General features: G+C 43.1%; 1 protein-coding gene across 1 annotated transcript in view; it reads left to right on the forward strand.

Moving 5' to 3' along the window:
• SMC3 (structural maintenance of chromosomes 3) overlaps window positions 1–23,172 on the forward strand; it is a 1,173,064-nt gene that overhangs the window by 466,044 nt on the left and 683,848 nt on the right. The window contains exon 16 of the mRNA XM_069611771.1: window positions 15,460–15,620. Within this exon, the coding sequence (XP_069467872.1) occupies window positions 15,460–15,620 (161 nt within the window). The remainder of the gene's footprint in view (window positions 1–15,459; window positions 15,621–23,172) is intronic.

The following is a 23,172-nucleotide window of genomic DNA, read 5'->3' on the forward strand; positions in this document are numbered from 1 at the left end:
TGACCATAAGGCACAACACCGTTGCAGTGGTTGGTTAACGACCAAAGGGCACAGCCAGTATCAGTCATGAGACATACCACATTAGGGGCAGAAAGTGACTGAACTAATGAGAGGTGGCAGTAACGCAAAGAGGCAACAGAGTTGGCGGCATAAGTGTATGTAGCAAACAGTTATCGAGGTGAAGAAAAACCGAGTCTAAATGTATGTGATTGCGGAGTAGCAGAAGACATACCAGAAAGCACAGTAGTGTAGACTGAGGGTAACCCCTCTACTCACAATGGATTAGAGGTCCGAGTAGACATTGGCTCCAAGGCTCCGGAGGCGAACAGGGGCCTTAGTGCGGGCCTTTGTTGAGAGGCCGGCGTTCCCGCCTGCCGGCGGAGGGGCTAATTATGAATGGGGAGGTCAACAGCTGATTCGTGCGGCCAGAGCCTCGCTCTGGTGCCGCGATGCGCCCGCCATTGCTGGGCCAGGCGGAAGAGTCTGACTGAGTCAGTCGATTCCAAGAAGCGTTGCGCTTTAGCAATCGGCGAGCAACTGGAGATCAATGGCAACCCTAGCCCTTGAGGGAAAATCGGTGAGGCAGGGTGATCAGACGCACGGCCGAGCCGTGTGTAGCTGGAGATGCTCCTCGGCTCAGGAGGCTAGAGCTCCTGCCCCTGATCCGAGGTGTGCTGCTGCGGCTGGAGCGGTAAGGGCAGAGTTCCTGGCCCCTGGCTCCTGTGGCTCCGAACAGGCACCCAACAGGCCTTAGAGTGGCCTTGGAGCTGGCCGCCGGCGTGATCCGCCTGCCGGCGGTTACAGCTGATGTTAACGAGGCTCAGCCTCGGTTTCAGGCCGCGCTGCGCCCGGCATGCGCGAGTCAGGCGGCGTGTGGGGACAGGGTCAGGCAGGCCCTGTCCGTGTTCCTCGTGGTTCCTCTGCTGGGCTGGGGTGCTGGGGGGGCTCCTGCCCTCGCCCCACGATGAGGAAGAGTGGAGTGAGGGGGTGAGCAGGCACCCAACAGTTGATAGTCCTTTTATTTAATTGTAGTTGCCTTCTGCAAATATTTCATTATATTCCATCACAACAAAGTATCTCTTCGTCTGATATTGAGAATGTGGAACTTCCTGACATTTTTAGTAGTAGTAATTGGGCAATGATCAAATTTGTGTCGCCCATTATTGTGGATTTGGTCTGCTCTCACTGTTTGCCTTTGTTAAAGTTTGGCTTTGATATAATTATGGCCAGGACATCGTCACAGATTATGAAACCGCTGGTGTATGGTGTACGGATTTATACATTATTTGGGACAAGTAAATAGGGGAGGGACGATCAGGAAAGAGCAAGCTTGATGAACATGCAGTTTAATAATAATTTGAAGGCTCACATTGAGAGCAAAGAGGGGTGATGGCTCCTCTTTTCTATGGGGCGACATCAGCCCTGATGTAAGGAACTCATTCCTTCCTATTACTTTTTTACTGTGGAATAGCTGTGGTTTTCGCTCCTTTATTAGTAAAGCTGAAGGACAGTCATTATTACATGGTGCAAATATTTTTATATTAAAAGAGACTTGGTTCCGAGATGGCTTTTGTTTTGATGGGTATAATATATATTGCAGAGCTGCCATCCTGCTGGATAAGGGACGACCTGTGGGAGGACTTTGCATCGGGGCTAAAGCGCATTTGAAGATCCACGAATATAAAAAAGGCCATCCTCCTTCAAATATCATTTGTGCGTTATTAGATGATTTTCTTTTTTCCTCCAACACATTTGGTACGTGACTTTGTGTGACATCTTGTGTCTACATGCGCCTTTAGGGACTACTGTAGGTGCATTATCTAGGTTGTCTTCTACTGAATCGTTGGTATTCTCCAATTATCGGTCACGCGCTATGAGACGGTGTATGAAATGGAATGATCTCCTGTTTATCGGGATTTTAGCTATATTGCAGTGTGTCCTGTTTTCTTTTACCTCCAGGGACACTCTTGAGTTATTCTTAATGGAGTCTTTTGGCTTGTTATTTTACTGCACTTGGCTTAACAAAGACTGGTTGTGCTCATGTAAAACTTTAATTAATCTGGGACTATCCTGCTTTTGTTCCCCCATGCCTATCAACCCCATTTAATTCTAACCAGAGCTCAAGTCGAGGTTACACGCGGGTGGACACAGGGTCCCCCCCCCCTCCACTTTTTTCAGAGGACACCTTGATTTGCTAATTTCTGGTGAACCCACATTCAATGTGTATCTTAATGAATCCAAACCCTTCTTTTTTTTAAGGACTTGACCCCTGACTCTAACCTTGGCACTGATTCCCAACTACTGTCTGAGCTCCGCACAGATGTGTATTTCTGTGAATTCAGCGTTCTCTTGAGGCCTTTGTTTATTTAAAAGCATGCTGCCGCTTCCATTTTTAAGAAGATGGCAGCTGAATGTTTTTCTCTGTTGGTGCGCTATATTTGCGTGACATTCATGTGTTCAACTTATACATTGGTTATGTTAGTGTTTTTCATGTCTTGTGGATGCTATATTAATATTCTTCATGTATTCCCTACTGTATGTGTTCTTCACGTAGAGTGCGTATGTGCTTTGTGTCTAATGCATACTGTTAAATGTTAGTTTGACTGCTTTTGCCATCTTCAGCTTAAATTGCGTCTGTGCTGCTGTTCCTGCCTAGGATACGGGCGGTACGGTTCCCTCAGTGAGTAATGTTTCTCACCTGTGAGGTATTGGGCTGGGGGAGGGGCAGAAGTCATAGATGTATTAATCTGCCTCCCAACAAAAGTGTGGTCTGAAGCAAATGTGGATAAGGTGAATATTGCTTTGGATAATTGTGGGAGAACTGCCAGTGAGTTGCTGTTCAAGTATCAAACGGGACATCCAAACTCTGTTAAATAGCGTACATGGACAAGGCATGCCTCTTGTAAAGCAGTTACACATAATCCTAGGAATCTGCTAAGACCTTTTGATTTAGTTATGAATAAAGAGAAGAAATTAATACGTGCTGCCTTACACCAGACACTCCTGTCTAACCTTTCCTATTCAATAATCTGTTTACTATTTTACGGACCAGATATAAAAATTGGCTTAAAGGCTGATATTTGGCATTTTAAAAAACCCACAATTGTAAAAAATGTTGGCGCATATACCGCACTTATTTAACTAACTTCAGGAGGTAAATTCAATCTCAGAAGATAGTTGGGGAAAGCATAAACACTCTCTACTATGTTGAGCATGCACCTACTGAAACAAAGATTGTCCCCTATGTCCCCACTAGTACAAACATTGAATTTGAGGCTGAGGATGTATTAAATATAATAGGGAAAATTTAAGGCCTCTCTGGCCCCTGGGCCTGCCGGTGTGGCGAATATCTTGATTAAAAGAAATTCGTCCTTTTGGTCACAGCTTCTATATAACCTATTTCTTCAGATACTTGAGAAGGGTGTGGTACCGGACAGTTGGCCTGATTGGACCCATTATTAAGTTTCTACTCCTTGCAATGACCCACTCAAGTAGTACGATTTTCTCATTATTACTGTGACAGCTAAACAAGTGGGTTGAAATAAATGCAGAAAACGGGCTACAGAATAGGATGTAGCACTATCCATAACAGCTGGACGCACCATTATTTGATTGCTGATGCTTAACGATATCCTGAGAGCAGTATACTGCAGCTTTTGACTGCGTTTCTCGCGGTAGGTTGTGGGAGAAATTAGTACAATGGGATTTTGACACTCTGATTCTGCATTTTTTAAAACGGTTGTATACTGATTCTTCAGTTGTTGTAATATGAGCGCAAGGAGGACTTGTATCCAAAGCCTTTGAAACCAACAATGGCTTGCAGCAGGGTGTGTGTGCTAGCATCCCTGCTTTTTAATCTGTATGTCGCCGATATGGATGATGCAATCGAATCCTGTCGTAATTTCCCCCCTAAAATCGGCACACTGCACATTCCTTGGATCTCATATGCCCACGATACCGTTTTCCTAGACCGTACTCAGATTGGTTTGCAGTGGTCCATGGATGCGGTTTATGCATTTGCCTTGGTAAATAAACTAACAATTAACATGAAAAAATAAATGATAATTGGTAAGAGATCAAGTATTAAAGTGTGTTTCACATGGAAATGAGGAGGTGAAACATTAGAGGTAGTGGACTCGTATCTATTTGGGTATGCCAATTCGGAATAGTCCAGCTATAACATATTATGGTAATGCCCCCCAGCCCTAAAATGACGACAAAGCGGCAATTAAGAACTTCATGCGTGCAGGGGGGGGGGGGTAACTCTGTTGAATGTCTCTTGGAAATGTACAAGCTGTGTGTGATCCCCAGGATACTTTATGGCTTTGACGTACTGGCTTGATGCTATGTATTGTGCCTTGATGTTATTGAGGTGATAATCCTTCGCTCCCTTCTGTGTCGTCCGCGCGGGATTCCGGTAGAGGCATTGAGATGTGAATTGGGTCTTTCTGCCTTGATGTCACTTTGGAGAGTATTGCGCTGTAAATTATTTGCTAAAATGTACTGGGCAAAGCGAAGAGGAAACTCCCTCTTGTGGCTGATGGCTGATAACACTTATAATAATCAAGGTAATCCGGCATATTGGGAATTGGAGTCTACTACATTTAGTTATCTTGAGTGCATAAATATTGAGCTTAGTCATGAATTTCTTACTAAATTGAAAACTAAAACTATGGACTGGGACCATTTGCAAAGGTTTTATCCTTGGTAAGCTATGTGATTATTTGATATTGTGACATTGGTATTGGATGTTTTATCTTGTATCTTCGTTTGGTTTTAGAATACAGTGTGGCAAAATAAAAAATGCTCGACATATCTTAACAGCTTAACCTTGCTTGGTGGAACAGTATAATAAAGGATATGGAACATTTGTGTGTTCTCTTTCCAGAATAAATAGACTGATTTTGGTTGACCCTTTATTCTGCAGATTCATTAGTTATTCCGGCAGCCTCTTATTATGTCTGGAAAGTGGCCCTATCCCGCCTTAACAGTACTTAATAATCTGGGATTGTATACAGAATATTATTACTTGAGCCTCCTTAGAAAGTGTGTTTTGCTGAAAGAACTTAAAAAGGATTTATTAGATTTATGGGATTTATCATTTTTTTCGAGATTATTTTGCTTTATTGTATTGGAATATGACTTTAATTAGTTTATTTGATGTATTGTATTGTATTTTATTAATTGATGTGTTGTATTGGGTGTAAAAGGTTTCTTTGTTAAACCATAGACACTTAAAGTCTTTAAAACATATAGAAACACCAATATCCATATATGGGTTACATCTGTCCTACATTCTCTTTGATATTTGTCTGGCAGACGACTATGTGCTGGATTTTGCATGGGGCCTGCTGGTCTACTCTCCCCCACGTACAACAGTCATATATCCCCTAGAATTAGGTGAATGCTTCTGGCAAGCAGTAGAGCCCCCACAGACAGTTATGCAAGTACACCTTTGAAGGGGGAAATGGGGTACATAATGCACTCTGACCCTGAAGGACTTACTAACCCTCAGAGAGCACTCCTTGTATTAGTGTTAAATTATGACTTACCAGGGGAAACAAAACGGCAAGCCTCGTAATAAAAAGTAAAAATCTATAGGTACCCTGTGTCTGAGGCAAATTAGAACCGTTGTTTCACAATAAGCTATCAGGCTCCTGAGATGGTTTGTTTCACAACTGGGAGTGTTAAGTTGCAGAATGTGTGTTAAAACGATCATGTCGCTACAGCTCCTCAGTTTTCTTTTAGTAATCGAATTTCTTTTCTGCAGTATTTTTGCAAAACATGTTTGGACTCATTCACTAATGAATGCATCAGATATATGGAAATCCACATCCTTGGCATCCATTAAATGATCCGGACGTCCACAACCTTCACAGGAAGATGGTTAATAGTTGCCTGTAGTAATGTTCCAGATAGGGCACCATGTGACCCTTCCCCAGCCTGCATCCCAGACACACCGAACCACCATTGCAGGTTTGAAACCTATTCCTGGTGAGTAGATGCACTCACCAGGGGTGTGTTATTGCACCGATTTTATATAATTTGTATACAGATGCACTCCAATCGATTTTAGAACAGTCCACATGCAATGTACCGAAGTACACCCATAGCATTCCATGAATTGCTAGATTATTACACTCGGTTCATGGCGCTCCAAAAATGTAAAATAAACGTTACCAAGTCAGCAGTATATCGGGTAAGGCACAGAACCTCTCAAAAAGCTTTCTTTGGGAATGGATCCCAGTTGGAGAAAGTGCAGCACTTTGATTACCTGGAAATGTCGGTCTTCTGCAAATGGTCGCAGGAACTATCATATGGAAAATCAAAATGTCTCAGGCCACAGGACAGATTTTTCAATTTGCAGGGTCTGTAAGCGAACACCCACCTGCAATAATGCTAATGGTGTACAATGTGACGCTTCGCATGATTGGTCTCTGTGGCTGTGATTTGGGGACTGGAGTCTGCTAATAAACTACAGATAATAGAAAGTAAATGCTGTCTATCAATCTTGACTTGACTGCAGAGTTTCCCTACCTTTTCTTTGCACAATGAACTTGGACTACCCTTCATTGAAGATTATGACCAGATAGCTGCAGCGTGATTTGGCGTGCAACATGGGCAAATACCAAAGCCCGTTTGTCTATTCTTTCCCATGCTGGTGCACTCAAAATTAGATGACTTATGCTGGCCGTTGATTGAACCACGTCTCTTTGATGGTTATAGTAAGGAGGGGGCGAAGGCCATGTTTAATTTTTATCGGTGGTAAAAGGAATCATAAGAATTTGCTTAATCTTTGAACAGAGCACTCCTGGCATCACCTAGGAAACTGGATCCATATCTTGAGTGGTGCATGGGCACCTCCCAATGCTCAAATTTTGTCTGGTTACGTTTTAACCTTCTCTCCTTGAGCTCTAATTGGGAAATGGCAAGGGTTGAGAATTGAATCACAAGCCTGCCCTTTTTCCCCAATGGACCTTGAAACAAGGTCATTTTGCATTTTTTTTTTGTCAACCATATACTCCCAGTTTTAGAATCTAGGGGGTTTGATCAATTTAGGCTGCTTTAGTTTGTTGTTGATCTTTGCAAGATCGATGCAAAACCTTGGCACTTAATTATTTTATTCAACAGGCACTTCATTTTAGGAAACTCTATACTCTTGATCCTGAGGATAATACCTGCACATTATAAATATGATGCTAATATTTTAACAACTATGTTTTGTTATGTCCTTATAAAGCTTGATTTCTGAAGCAAGTTTACTTAATGTTTTAAAATTTTCTGAGTTTTAAGATGCATATTTGGCGCTAATTTTATGTGTTTTATGTTTGTCCTGAATTTATTGTGTATGTGTTTTATGATGGTTCCACAATCGAAAATACACACATTTTGAGGTTTACTTTGAGTACATATATACTGAGCATCCTGCATTCCCTTTCCACAGGTCCCCAGTACAAATAAATAGCTTTTCTCGTCCCTGTGACATACATGTCTTTGAGTACAAAGGAATGACGCGAGCGCCCACTTAAGTTAGTAGTAAGTGAACATGAGTCTATGTGAAATTAAATTTTGGAAATATTCTCAGGTGCGGGGGAGAGAATGCGACTCTGGCACCAAAAGACGCCAATATACAAAAGAAGGAAAGTGTCCTAAGTTAGGGGACACTTGCGTCCCCTGCACACCTCATATACTAACAAAATAGTCAGTCAAATCTTAAGAGTTCTGGAGTTACTTTCTGTTGATTAGGTGAAGGCAGTGTAATCACTTCAAGCTAATGTAAATAGTTGTAACAGTTACATAATGTTTTATTCATCACATTTCACATAAAGTTTATACAACACATGAAAATAGAAGAATTCAAACCAAAAAGTGCATGACGTGTTTCGGGACATACCCCTTCATCAAGAGCGTAATATTAGTTTAATTCATGAAGTTTATCAATCTTCCAGCTTCAACTCTTGACTACAAAGTAAATCAGATAATCCCATAAGTGTGATGTTTCTAAATATTAGTCAATCTCATAATAACTAATGATATTTATTAATATAAGTGTCACCTTGCTAGAAGTCATAAAATGGTCCTCTGAGTTCACCAATGTGATCCTTATGGACCCTCTCATGTCAAGGGAACAATTGCCTGTGTCCTGTCCTCAATTCTATGTAAAGTATTAAGTAGTTTAGATAATAGCTATGTTAAAGGATGAGCGATGCAGTCAATTCTAAAAAGAGGGAACCAACCTATATTCTACAGTCTCTGCACATTCATGAGACGTCTAGGTGGTCCTTGGTTCAAAATCAACAACGTGTATCAACTTTGGGGAATATCAAAGAATATCCAATAGTATCTGAATAATGACGATAGTTTAAAAAACATTTCCTGGTGGAATCTGTTTCAATAAAGTATAAAGGGTGCATACAAATGTACACGTAATCTTACCTCAATAGCTGAAATGAGGTGCAGGGAAAAGGATATTGTGGTTGTGTCTCTGTGAGGTGATAATGTATGACCATGGTCATTGTCTAAAGCAAGGAGTACAATAAAATAATGTAATCTCTGTAAGGGAAATAGCAACTTAATTTACCAACAAGTTTAATGATCATGCACATTCTCGTTTGTTGGAGAGCATGAAAGGCTCCGTTTGAAAAATTGCCGTCTTTTAAGTGGCGTGCAGCGTGCCCAGATGGACGCGCCAACGTCATAGGTAAACAATGCTTAGTTCCATATGGTGGCCCTGACAATGCCCGTTTCAATGCTGTTGTCTTCAACCTGTTGTACAGTGCTATCATTACCCATCAGTCAACATTACGGCATTTATAGCAACTGACTGGTTGATCTTACACAAGTGTACAAGTAACCCTGTGTTTTTAAATGACGTACATCGTGTCTGATAGGGCCTGCTGACGTCATAGGTAAACAATGGTTTGGTCCATAAGGTGGTCATAACAATGTTGTTTAAATGCTAATGTCTACCTTTTGTAAGCTGCTGTTATTACACTTCACACAATATTACGGTAGGTTTGTCATTTGAATGGTTGATCTTACCCAAGTATACCAATAGTAATATGTAGCATTTAGGAATCTTACTCATTAGACAACATATATGACAAGCGTCCTATAACATTCTGCACAGTAATGACGCTCGATTTATAACAATTGTTAAGAAGTGGTGGGGATACCCCCCTATAAGTTATCACTACGCCTCTGTGTATCTGATCACAGTTGGAAAATGACAATATGCATCAAATTGAACATTTCAATGTTAGGTGATGAATGAGTAACAAAGATCATTAAGTAGCTGTTTGAATTAGTGATACATTTCTGAATGAAGGTGGTACATCAACAATATTCAGTACAGCAGTTCATGGTTACAGAATATTCCTGAAATAGGAATCTCAATGGGTAAGAGCAGCTGATTCAGATTACAGCATGATTCCTATGAACAGTAGACGACAAATAACTGTACAACTGATTGGAAGTGCACCATAGACTGTTCACAATGTAATAGCAACAATCTTATCGATCTTTACGGTTCATAGGAATGGGGTGAGTGAAAATTCCTCATTAAGTCCAGTGGGATTCATAGAATTCAATTTGTGGATCTATAACATTTCTCTTTTGGAGAGGAGGGTTTGTGTGTTGCGACCTCTTGGTGGGGTCCTGACTAAATCCAGCACTATAAACTTTAACTGTGCTATTGAGTGTCTCTTTTCACTAAAGGGTCTTGCAACTGGTGATTTCACATTGTTCATTCTGATGTTACATTTGTGTTCTGTAATTCTGTCTTTGATTTTACGGATAGTCTGACCTACATAATAAAGTCCACAGGGGCACATCCGTACATATATCAGAAATTTGGAGTTGCATGTAGCGAAATGACGTACTTTGAATTTTTGTCCAGTGTACGGATGTCTCACTTAATCACCTTTCTGAATGTTATTATAATGTCCACAATTTAGACACCGGAACGTGCTGCACTTGGTTTTGGATCGAAATACTTGTTTAGTATGCACATTTCTTTCTGCCTTAACAAAGTTGTCTCTAAGATTTCTCCCATGTGTGTATGCTATCATGGGTAGTTTGATAAACAGTTTAGTCAGTTGGGGATATAGTCTTGTGATTCAGTTTTTCTTAATTATTCGATTGATCTGTCCACTTTGTTTGGAAAATGTCATTGAATGAACAAAGAGGTGGGTCACTTAGATGTATTTTGGGAGTTAGAAGATTATTTCTGGTTTTAATGTTAGTCTTCCTTTAGCCTCGTCTAGTATTGTGATGGGATAACCCCTTGTTCTGAATCTGTTGGTAATATCTTCTGTAGCTTAATGGTAGGTAGGTTCATCTGAGATGATCCTGCATATTTGTATTTGCTCAATGGTAGGTTGTTCTTGAGATGAGGTGGATGATAGCTTGTGTAGTGTAGTGTGTTGTTCACATCAGCCGGTTTACGGTAAATGGAGGTACTTGGTCTGTCGCCACAAGGGGTAACAAGTACGTCTAGGAAATGGACACTAGGAGTGCCCATTTCTAGTGTGAACTTAATTCTTGGGTGTCCGTTAAGATTTGCCAGGAATATCTGTAATTCTCCTCTAGGACTCTTCCAGATGCTAAAGATATCCTCGATATATCTCTTCCATTCCATTAGATCAAGTGTCCAAAAGGGGTGTTCTAGAATATGTTAAGTCTCAAAAGTGTGCATGAACAAATTGGTGTAGGCTATTTGAAGGTAGTAATCTCTACTATATCAGGAGGAATTGACAATCTTCTAAGACACCAACAGAAAACTAGAAACATATAAACAAATTGAACAGAGAAAGATAAGCAAATTCAGGAGCTACACTCTGGATTATTTGCGCGATATTGTTTTTACGTGGCAAGACTACTCTTGCCAGAATCAACCTTATCAACCCAATAAACAGCACAACCAACCAAGACAACCCATAAATACTGGTAAAGAAACTGATCCATCTAGTGACACCTCAGGTAGTGGGCAGGAACCCAACACCAGTCCATCCACTACAGGATCCTTTAGTTGAAGTACACCCCATACCTAGCTCACCATCATTAGGTGGTGGGACGACATCGACTGATACACATCCTTTTTAGGGGCAGAAAACAAGGGGGAAAGAGAAAATAAGTGAACTAGTGGTCAATATTTTGAAACGTACTATATCGAAACATGAAATGGACTTACTCAGTCTAGGACGTCAATTTGTCCCCACTGATAACACCACACTATTTGAACATATCAATGTAGCTAAATCTACAAGGAAAATGAGGCTGAACGATTTTTTGACTCGTTACCAACGATGGAGGAAAGATCTAAAACATTTGACTATCTAGAAATGAAATCCAAAAGCACTTTCAATCCTAGTGTGAAAAACTCTTCTATAGATTTATTTGTGCACTCCATGATGAAAGATGTTAAATCCATCTAATATTTTGACATTAGAGAACACAACCTCAAAACATCAACACACACTACTCAAACATCAGAAGACCAATATATCCCAATAAAAACTGCAGACAAAGTAGGTGTGATTGTAATTATGGACAGTGATTATTACAAACATAATTGCCTGAATTGTGCTTCTTAATGACAGAGATACATACTTGGACTTAGACCATGACCCCACAACTGCTATTAAAATCATCATCAAGGAGGTCCTCCTTAATGCTCATTACGGAACGCACCAAAGACTATTTGACTAACACATTTCCGATTATGCAAGTCTTCTATGTATGGCCTAAAATCCATAAAAATCTTGTTACTTCCTTTTAGATCTATAGTTGCTGCAGCTGACAGCATTACTGACCCTTTGGCCAGATATGTGGATAAACTCCTCCAACCCATAGTTAAAAAAGTACTACTTATCTAAGGGATACCACACACTTCCTACTGACACTAGAACTGCCTGAATTCAATCTGGACTGGACATTGTTCATTCTAGATGTACAAACGCTATATACATCCATCCTCCACAGTGAAGGACTCGATGCCCTTGAATGGGCCCTATGACGAGAAGAAAACTTTCAATCTAATACTTAAGGTAATTTCAGTTTTTTTTTTTCTCCCCCCTACACAACGGCAAGGTCACTCTGCATATAAATTAACTTAGCGTGCTACAACTTACCTTTGTATGCTCTGGTTTCCCATTATCCTTCCCATACTACTGTGCACCAAACATCCAAACAACGTGAGGAAGTTAGAGCAAGGTTCCACGTGTCTTAATTGCGGCAAGAAATAAAACTTGCCACGTTCCATAACAAAGAAAAATGCAGCTTTCCTTTCTCTGTGGTTTCACATTTCATGAAACGCTTTCCATACAAAGTGAAAGCAGAAAGCAGAAAGCGCTTTGGGCGGGGCCTGCGTTGCACACGTTGGTTTTGCAAGGTGTATTTAGGAACGGAAAGTTAACGCTTTCTGTTTGAAATTACACGGGGACCAACGGGGCAACTGCTAGGGAGAATTCTCTTAAAAGGCTAGTGAGTCCCCCAGCAGCTTTGCTGGATTTTTGGGGTTAGTTTTTTTCTCCTGCTAAGAGTGACACTCTTTTACTCCCACTCTTGGGCATGATTTGAGGAATGTCTTTGACTTATGTGCTTATGGGCTATGGGGTTCCTTTTTTACTCCATAGGGTATCATCTGTCTTTCTGTATGTGTGGTACACAGCACCCTCAGTGCAGTACCACAGGGGTGTCAGTGACCCCCAGACACAGACTCCATACCCTGGGACTGACTACCGCTGGTTTATTTATTTAATATTAAATCACCGTTTGGGCCTTTTTGCCAGAACTCGATTCTAAAATGGCGTTTGTGTCCGTCTCTAACTCTGACCAAGGTCGAGCTCTTTGTTCCACTATTTTGGCGGGCTTCTCCACAGAAGCCCTCCAAGTGGTGCCACTCTGTCTGGGTTCCACAGGAAGGGTGGAGGGGGGAATTGGCCCCCTGGACTGTGTTGCCTTAGCAACCCAAGTCGCACTCTACTCTGATTGGCCCAGTGGTGAGCCGCCCGGATCACCACTTAGCATGTGTGATTGACAGCTAGGCTGATGAATGGGTGGTTTTCTGCATAAAAGCAGGGCCTTTGGGACTGGAACTTCAGAAGTCGCCACAGGACCTAAGAATCCTACGAGGAAGAAGCTGAGCCACCTGCAACCCGACGACACCACCGGTGAAACCCTGCTGCAACAAACTCACCACTTTTCCGATGACGGGGAAGATCTGCTGGAGAGTCTTCTCCCCTTTGAGCTGGTGGGACCAACCAGTTCGCCCTCTTTCGCTCCCAGAAGCGTTACTTGGTCGAATCGCCCGTGCCAAGCACCCCGGCGGCCGGATAGCCAAGGTCACCACTTTTGACCGCGAATAAAAGGACCGCACCTTTTAAATCGGGAACTCTGCGGCTGGTTCCACCCCTGGGCAGTGCAACGACTCCAGACTTCCTCCACGACGAGATCCTCTCTTCCTCTGGCTGGAACAACGAACTGCAACCACTGCCAGGAACAACTACCCCCGCTGGAGCTTCCTTCCATTTAAGGTACTGTGTCCTGCCTGTCCTCCCTTTCTACAGAGTGCTCAAGGTGTCCCCTAAATCCTTAACGTCTATACTGGGTAGGCCCCAGACCTGCTAAGCTTTGTTTCTTTAACTATTCCAACTCCCTTTTGACACTGTGCAAAGACTCTTAGTGCACTTTAAACTGTGTGATCCTGGGCACATTTTCGCTTGCTCCACTTAAAGCGGGCCTTGCCTATGAACTTTGGCTCTACAGTATAACCTGCCTTTCTTCCCTTTGCTCTGCCTCTTAAAGTGTTGGGAACTGTTTTATTTTATGCTCTGCCTTTTCTTCCCCTTTTTAACCTAAACTATTGGAGTGCCATCTAGGTTAAGCGCTCACTTCTGTCTCAACATATAGTGTGCTTTAACCCTGACTTGTCTGATAGTTACTAAGGGAGGTGTGTATACTTTACCTGACTGTGTTTTAACTTGATTTTACTTATGAGTGCTGGTATATTACTTCAAGTGTGTTTTTAAATAAATAACTATATACTTTTTATACAAAGCTCTGGTCAGTGTTTGTTTGCTCTACTGTGTTTTGGCCCTATTGTGTGTATACTCTACATACTGCCCTACGCTTCTTGAGAGAAGTCTGACTGCTCAGCCACAGCTACCAGGTAAATCTGGGTGGAGCAGACTGCTACCAATCGGGTTTACTGCTGCTCCTGTAGTCTTAATCTTTTTGCAGTGTTCCCCAAGGGAACTGCACAGGATTCTGCCTAACAGCAACTCTGCAGGCTTACGTTGGCGCCGGCAGTGGGAACAGGTAAGCAATTACACAAGTAATTGCTGGCTGTATTCAATCTGCGGGCTATACCAGTTCGGATAGCCCACAGATTGACCAATCACAACCCTCAAACACCCTCTAGGGTGTTCTAATAAATATCATTAGTTATTTTGAGATTGAATAATATTTGGAACCGTCGCACTTGAGGGATTATTTGATTTACTTTGTAGACCAGAGTTGAAGTTGAAAGCTTGATATACTTCAGGAATTAACAAATATTACGCCTGTGATGAAGGGATTATATGTCCCGAAACGTGTCAAGCTTTTTAATTTGAATTCTTCAATTTTCATGTGTTGTATTAACTTTTATGTGAAATGTGATGAATAAAACATTATGTAGCTGATACAAACTATTTACATTAACTTGAGGTGATTACACTGCCTTCACCTAATCAACTGAAAGTAACTCCAGAAATCTTAATACGATTTGACTGACATCCATTTCTTTGGGCAGCAGTGTAACTGAGAGGTCAGTGAGCACTCACTGGCTACTTGATGGCAAAGGGCAAGGTAGTCTCCTTAACAATCAAACCCTGTTGATCGGCTGCAAGCCTTAGATGATCAATAACATGTTGATAGACTTACAGGGTTGTTGTGATGTAACTTGATGGTTCGAATTCCAGTGTGGGCACTGTTTGAAATATTTTTAGAATGAGATTTCAAATACAGACTGCTGTAACTATGTTTGGAATTCATTTCTATGTTTTGAAGGTATGCTATATGTTTAAAAACCTTTTCTTGCGAGTGTGCAGATTTACACATTGCTACTAAGCATTGCTGATTCTTACTGAGTGGAATTGGTTGCTAGAGCTTCACTTGTGCCATCAAGTGACCAAACCGTTGAGTGCCTTTCTTGTAAGCTGTGGTCCCAGTTCTTGGTATATAGTATGTGTTGCTGTCTGATCATATCTGTCTCGCAATTAAACTGTAGTTTCCAGCACCCTGCCAAGTCCCCAACAGCCACCCAACTCCTTATGTACTTGCATATGAAGCTCCTAAGCATTGAAATGATGTGGAATGAACTGTGTGGTGGGTTGACTGTTGATCATGCAGTTTGGAAAGCCCTATTTTTGTGTACACTGAAGTATAGTACTAATTATGCATTTTTCACTGTGACAGGCCATATTAAACGGTATTGACAGCATAAACAAAGTGTTGGAGCACTTCAGACGAAAAGGAATAAATCAGCATGTTATGAATGGCTATCATGGCATAGTCATGAATAATTTTGAATGTGAGCCAGCTTTCTACACTTGCGTTGAAGTTACTGCAGGAAACAGGTAATATTCTGTGTGGTTATTGGATGTAGTGTCTTAGATCAAGTTCTTTTTCTTGGAGAAATGAAACATTTAAAAAAATGATTTTTGGCAATGTTTGATTGTGGTCTTGCACTTGCTTGGGAAGTGCATAAACCCATTTGTTACCATGCTGTGTGACCATTTGAGCCTCAAATGTTCAAATGACTTGAAAGGTGCCCACAATAAGTGAATGTTATTGCTGCAGAAGAGACATTGATATTTTATAGGTATTAGGGATGTACAGCCTATTTGGTAACATTCAGCAAAGCATTCCAATCTTTAAAGTATACCAAAATAAGCAAGGCGTGGGCATCTATGAAAGGTACCAACAATGATTAAGAGGGATTTTCAGAACCTACTCTGGTGAGGGTGTCTGAAAAGCCACAAAATGCATTGTGGGACCAAGGGGCCCACGTGACCTGGACCAAGGGCCCTGTATAAGAACACACAACAAAGTCTAGGTATATACACCTTACTTCAAAGATTAACAAGCTGTAATCCTAGCTATTATTGCCCTCCAACCACCACTGTCCCTCATGCTGGTGTACCGCTTCGCTTGGGTTAGAGGATAGAGGAAGAGACTAGCCCTAAACTTTAAAACTGTCCAATGCCTTAAATAGGAGTCATGGGGGGGTGTTTGGGGGGTTAAAAGCAAAGCATTTGTGATCCCCATGCCCCTCAATAGGATAACTTTGTGATCCTGTCCCTTTGTAGCCTAATCTTTCATTCCACTGCCTCTTTTGGTCGTCGAACCTAGGTAGTAGTACTGCAAGATAAGAACATAATTTGCTTTCCTAGTAACCTTGTTGTATATCCTCTTCTGAACAATCGCCAACACAAGTACAATTAGAGCTTCCCTACAGAGACTACATTCTGTGGAGAAGCAATGTGGTCTCTGTGACATTTGGGCACAAGGCCCCATTCTTCTTCAGGATTGGACTGCTAAAGTTGAGAATTCATTTGTGATTTGGTTCCATCTTTATTGCATTCATTTACCTACCTCCCGAGTTGAATAAGTCATTTGAATGCATTTTAAGAACTTATGGTTAATGTTTATATGTTTACTATCGAGTATTGTTCGATATCACCTGCTAGTTTAATTTTTTAATATGTAAAGGCCTAAAATAAATATTTGTATTTTTATGCATACCTGTCTAAATTGAATTGTGTGCTTCACTGCGTGCACTCATTGTGGACCCTGATCCGCTCAAACACTCCTGAAAATAGCCTTGACTGCTTTCCACGTTTACCTTGATTGGCTTTTGGCTAACCTGTCAGAGTTCCCTGTTCACTAGAACTAGTGTGACCTCCTATAAGCTGTGCACCAAACCAGATTCTAGAAATCCAGCTTAACAAGTTTGTGCTCAGCAGTGAGGATACGTTCTTGTGTACCCCAGTATTGTTCACGAGTATAGTACTTTAATTCTGTTTACACAGAACACATTTGAAATTAATAGGCTTTATAACCTTTGAATACTCATTAGATTTGGAAATGTTTACCATGACGACTGCTGTTGCTCTCAAAGTAGAACATTGGAAAATGTTTTGTCTAGATAGAGGATTGCCATCCTTTGGTTTAAGGGGCGATCTTATTAAGAAATTATTAGATCACCAGGAATCTAGTATTGTTTCTTTGCCATTAGCTAGTGAAGCAGTGGATGCTGGGGCATGTCCCAGCCGTAGAAACGGGCTTGTAGTTACTGCCACTATTGGAAATCTCATGTCTCTATATCAATCTCAGAAACTGAGGCCTTCTAGGAGATAAAGAAGGAAAAGCTTAGACTCCGAGAAAAGGAGTTAAAGTTTAACATGGCTAAGCTGTAGCTTGACAGGATCGAGTAAAACAGAGAGCACCGGCTGGAGTTGGCCAGACTACAAGGGTCTCATGGCTCCTCCAGAGGTTCTTGGGAGTAGTTCTGGGTCCTCTTCTCATCCAATATTTCCTAAGGATTTGTTGAGTATGTATGAGAAAACTTATATCCTTTATGGACTGCTTTTGAATATGCTTGTGAGGTACAAGAAGTAGAAGAGCCTGATAAAATTGCTTGCTTGCTTAGCGGACTACCCCATTCTGGTTGCAGTGCCGTTATGGAAATGTCTAAAGCTGTCAGATAAGATTTTGATACATTGAAACAGGCTATACTCTTAGTTTTGAAAGACTCCTGGGCAATGCTTAAAGAGATTTAGATAATACAAAAAGAAATAAAATAATACTTGGGTGTCTTTTTTGACCGATTCCTTAATGCATTTGAGTGGCTGGGTAGAAGGCCATATGGTTAAAGGGCTCATGGTTGAAATTGAACTGCACTGGTCACCTGGGCACCCTCTGATCTTGGGGTCCAGGTCCCCTCCCCGCCAGTTGCACTGGTTGCAACCCTTGCACTCGTCTGTCTTCCCTTTGTTCCCCCTCCCTTGCCTCGTTGCGCCTTGGAACACTTGTGTATGGGCGCGTTATAAATGCCATATCATATCATGATAACCACATTTGGAGGCATGATGAATTTGGTCATGTTGGAATATTGTTTGCTTCTTGTTCTCCTGAGCTAAAGGTGCACTTGGCAGTTTAAAAGGAGTTTGATCCTAAGACGCTGCCCATTGCTGCTGATCTTGATCTTTGGGATTCCCATAGTGTCCCATGAGGACAAACATGTTTCTAGTAAGCATGATGAAGGGAAAAAGCCAAAAGAGGGTGGGTCGTCTGAAAAATCTTCTTCGCGTAATGGCCACAAAAGGTTCCATAAGGGAAATAAGACGTATGCACATGGAAAGGGTAGTGGGACCAAATATCCCAAGCATGAAAGTGTACCCCGTAGGCCTCCCTATATTCAAAGGTCCTATGGAGCTTGTGTAGTCTTTGGGGATAGTGACCATGTGAAGGGGGTGGGGTGGGGACTCATTTAAGGATGAGACCTTGGGGGTACATACTGTGAATCTGGCACTTCCTTATGAAGAGGAAGACATTATCCCTTGGGTATCCGTCTATTCAGACGCCCTACCCTGTGGTGATGGATCTGCCGTTGATTTACTTTTCCTGGGAGCTGGGATTCTAGCATTAGCGGGAGCTTCTGCTCCCATACTGGTCCATCCTGAGAATTATAATCTTCAGGATAGTGTACCGGTAGATGGTGTAAGTGCGCCTCTTATTAGGAACACTGGCCCCAGTCCAACTGTGGTGGATTCCACATTGGAAAACCCTGAGGCTCTGGCCACTGCACCTGTGGTGACTACTCAGTTGACTGATCTGATGGTCCATCTCTCAACTTCCCAGAAATGCCAGTCACCTTATCTGTCAGATGTGAAGTGGATAGGACACCTGTCTTTGTGAGCAGGAAAGTTCCTTGAAAAGTTATGTCTTGGAGATAAAAGGTAGTCATGGGTCCTGAGACAAATACTGCAGATCTTTCAAAGACTAGGTCTCAAAACCAGGCTGCCGTAGCCAAGTCTAAAGGGAAGCCTAAGCCCAAGGGAAATCTAAGGCTGAAGGAGAAAGAAAACACCAATGAAAAAGGAAAAGAAAATATTCCCCCTGCCATACCTAAAACTGAGGTTGAGGTAGTTAGCCAAATCACTGAACCTGACTAGGTAGAGGGAGTGTCAGAAACTACCTAATCCTATGAGGCTGCTGCACTGTCAAGCTTGTTTGCAGAAGAGGGTGTCTCTAAGGATGTGGTTAGTAAAGGTCATCAAGTGAAACCATTATTTAAAGGCCTATGGAGAAAGGCCTGCTTCCAGGTAGATGGTGAGCCTCCTGTGAAGCAAAGTATCCAAAAGGATGGTGGTTTACTCGTTAGTAAGCCCACAGAGCCCACTAGGAGACCATAAGAGGAGACAATCCCTTTGGAGGTGTTGCCCTTCCTCCTGTAGTTGATTCATGAAGTTCCCCCTTGGCATCAAGATAACTCAAAAGAGATCACTGTGATGGCCAGAAGGACTACTCATACTCTGTAAGGACATTGCAAGGGTTTTTATTTGGATTAAAGGAAAGAAGATGCCTATATAATCCCATTGCTATGAGGGATGTCCATTTCTAGTAAACTAAAAGAAATGGTCCTAACTTTCTTTCTAGCCCTTCCACTATAGAAACAACTTAAATTGTCAGATCACTGTGCTTCTGACCTATGGTGCTCTTGGGCCACTCTCACTGTGCTCAAGTTCATGACTCCCAAGAAGCAACAACAGCAAAAAGAGTAGCAACGAAAAGTCCTCTTGTTATCTTTAGGGGAAAACAAATGTCATTGGTATTCTTTAACTCAAATGCTTTTCTCAGCAGGACTCACACTCCTTAAAAGTTGCAATAGTTCTTGATACACAGTTGATTTTTCGTTCCTCTTCCTTTGGTGTTCTCTCCTCCCCAATCTCACATTAAGAAAACCAGTCTCTAACAGTGTCTGATTTATGTTGCTGAACACTTTTGGTTTGTTTCCTCTATCATATATTTACAGGGGTCCTTCAGTCCCAAGGCTTCTTCTTGATTTAATCCCTTGTTTGGGCACTGCCACTCTATATGCTTCTGGTTTCTTGGGCTTGCTGCGTTGTATCTGCTTTCACGCCTACACGTACGCGTTACGTGTCTGTAGCCTCCACCACCTGCACAGGACATAGGATTCGTTCCTCCTCCGGTGGCTGGTCTTGGCGTTGGTTGACGGGTGTCCGGCACACCATGACCTGTGGTCACACCACCTGCTGAGATGACTTTTCCGTCTTGGTTGCCGAAGCGTTTTCATGCGTCTCTGCATGCCAGTCATTGGGCGTGTCTCACTCTTCCTGCAGTTGCTCCAAGCACTGCCAGCAGGACGTTCTACGCCTCTGCGTAGGATCCTCTCTCCCGCAACTTGGCTGTGTGCGCTCCCTTGCTCTCTAGCCGCGTGCGCTCCCTTGCATTGTAGGTCCCTGCATCCTATTCCGCCGCCCCCTGCGAGAGGAATGAGGGGGATCGCATCTTAGCCCTTCCGTTCCTCTTTTGTGTACTGTTTTGACACTGTGTTGTGCTCCACTGTTTCTTTCTTCTAGGTTCCTGTTTTGTTCTGTGCCTTGTTGATGATATTGACTTAGCTTTTTTCTCTACGGTTCTGATGGCGTGTTGTTCTCCATGGTTTGTGGCATTAGATTGCATCGCCTGCATTCTTCACTTGTAGGTTCCCTGTTGACTCTGTGCTTTGCTGTTGGTTCTGGATTGCATCTGATTCGTAGGCCTGTTTGTGTTCTTTGTTGTCCTCCCCTCCCTTTCATGCCTCTCCGTGTGCCTACCTCCAGTCTGCGCCCCCCCCGTGCCCTCACCACCTCCCTGCTTGGGCTCCTCACCCTTCTTCCATCTTTCCCTGCACCCCCTATGGTGTTCTCTCACCTATCTTCTCTAACTGCTTTTCTATCGACTATCATATCCCTCTCACTAAGTCTGGCAGGGAGAAGCTCAAAGGGGACATCCTGGTCTTTACCCAGGCCTCCCTATCGCTGATACCTACACCTGTGCTTACTCCAGACAGTTCCATATCGGCATACTCTCTCGTTCCCTCTCCAGGCCTATGGATCTCCCATTTGGTCTGTTCTCTCTCCTTTTTCCTCTTCTCCCATTAATGGTGGCACTCGGTGGGAGGCCCTCCTGGCCCCCTTCCACTACTCTAACACCATCATTAATGCCTGCTTAAATGGCACCGTCTTGGTCCAGGGCCCTCAGGCCAATCTCCTTTTTCATAGTCTTTTCCTGTGCCTGGTCAATTTCCTTTCCTCTCCTGCTATCCTTTCTTACCCCTCTCTGGCTCCCATGCTGCCTCCTTCCTCAGCCACCACACTGGCACCCCTTTCTAGTCCTCTGCCCACCCTGTTGCCTCCTTCCTCTGCCACCCCTCTGATGCTCTCTTCTTCCTCTCTGACTACCCTGCCTTCTCTTCCTTCCTTCTCTGCCCATCTTCGGGCACCTTCAACACTTCTGCAGGGTGTACCTCTGGCCTGTAACCCGTCCGGAAGTCCTTCAAATGTGGCAACCTGTTCCACATCGCTACTCTCCACTCTCGTTCAGCTGTCAAACATTCCCCTGACATCTGCCGTCTCCTGGAAGAGCTTGATTTGGATGTACTCGATCTCACCGAGACGTGGTTCACGGCCAGCTCTGTCACAAGTTTTGACACACTCCTTCCCGATGGCTACAAGAATCCTCTCTGAACCCAGAACCAACCGTCCCGTTGGGGGTGTAGCCTTGATTTTCCCAGAGTGGATCCCTGCTTCTATCATTACAATGCAGGACTACTCCTCCTTTTGAATTCCTGGTCTGCAGGCTCTCTATCTCTACTGGCCTCTCCCTCACTTTGGCCACCGCTTTCTCTTCATCTTTCCTGCTGATGTACCAGACTGCTCTGCACACTGTCACCTGGATACCCTCTGAACTCAGGCCCAGGCTCCCGCATGTCAAGTTGCCCTTGCACTGCCTACGGGTTCTCACCACTTATGGGCCTGTACCTGCAACGCTAGAGTCCCTTCAATCTGCACTTATGAGCCACCCACTGGCTGCACTTATTGAGTTACCTGCACTTCTCCCCTTCAAGCCCCCGGCACTTCTCCCCTTCCCTCTTCCCTGCACTTGCGTGATCTGACACAACGCCTAGTAAGATCGTTGTTATCCCTTTCCCCCCACCCCCCCCTGCTTGTCTTGTCGCGCCTAGAAACATGCGTTATAAATGCCACATCATATATCATTGCTACAAAGTGTCTTGGGTCCTTTATGTACGTCATCAAATGAAAAAAGCGGTGTGTCGTTTCTCTACGACTGTGGACTTCAGGTGGGGTCCAGCATTACCTAAAGTCAAAGGCACTGAAGAAATGTCACGACCAGGAGAATTCAAAATAGAAGCAAGTCTTTCAAAATGATTGTTTTAGTGAGTGGGCACCACTTTCTTTTATACATCAATCAATATAGGTTGGGGTGCAATCCCGTTCAAACGGATGCCTCCGCACGGGGCATTACAATAATAGCAACAATAAGGAACAATGCCGACGAGCCTACAGTGCGGGTTGCACTCCCTTTGTCTAGCTCAGAGGCTAGAAAAAAATTACATTTTGATCTTTTAACATTCGTCTCTCACTGATTGCTTGTTATAACGTCACTAGTACTCTTAACTTGTGAAAAACCAGCAGTTGTTCTGGGGTCTGATTGTCGATGGTGCTCAGCGGGTGGTCTTGTGTTAGTTCACGTTGCTGCTTCCTGTTCGTTAGTTGGGTTTCTGGTCCCGATAGGACCTGAGTCTCTAGCCAGGCCTACTTGAGGAGAACCATCTCCGGTTCCGGAAGCACCTCAAGACCTTCCTCTTCGCCTCTGCCTTTTCCCCTCTTCTTTCTTGGTGATTCTGTTTTCTCTATTGGCACTGTGCACCTGGCCACTCTGTTCTTCGTGCCCTGGTATCTGCTCACCTTGCCACCCTCCTGCACTGCCTCCGGGCCACCACTTGCACTGGGGTCTGTATCTGTACCCATACAGCCCCCCACCCACCTTTCTCCTGCACTTATCAGATATACCCTATCTGACTAACCTAGCACTTGCCAC

Source organism: Ambystoma mexicanum, chromosome 8 (assembly GCF_040938575.1).
Source record: "Ambystoma mexicanum isolate Mex_15411 chromosome 8, UKY_AmexF1_1, whole genome shotgun sequence".
NCBI classification, from domain to species: Eukaryota; Metazoa; Chordata; class Amphibia; order Caudata; family Ambystomatidae; genus Ambystoma; species Ambystoma mexicanum.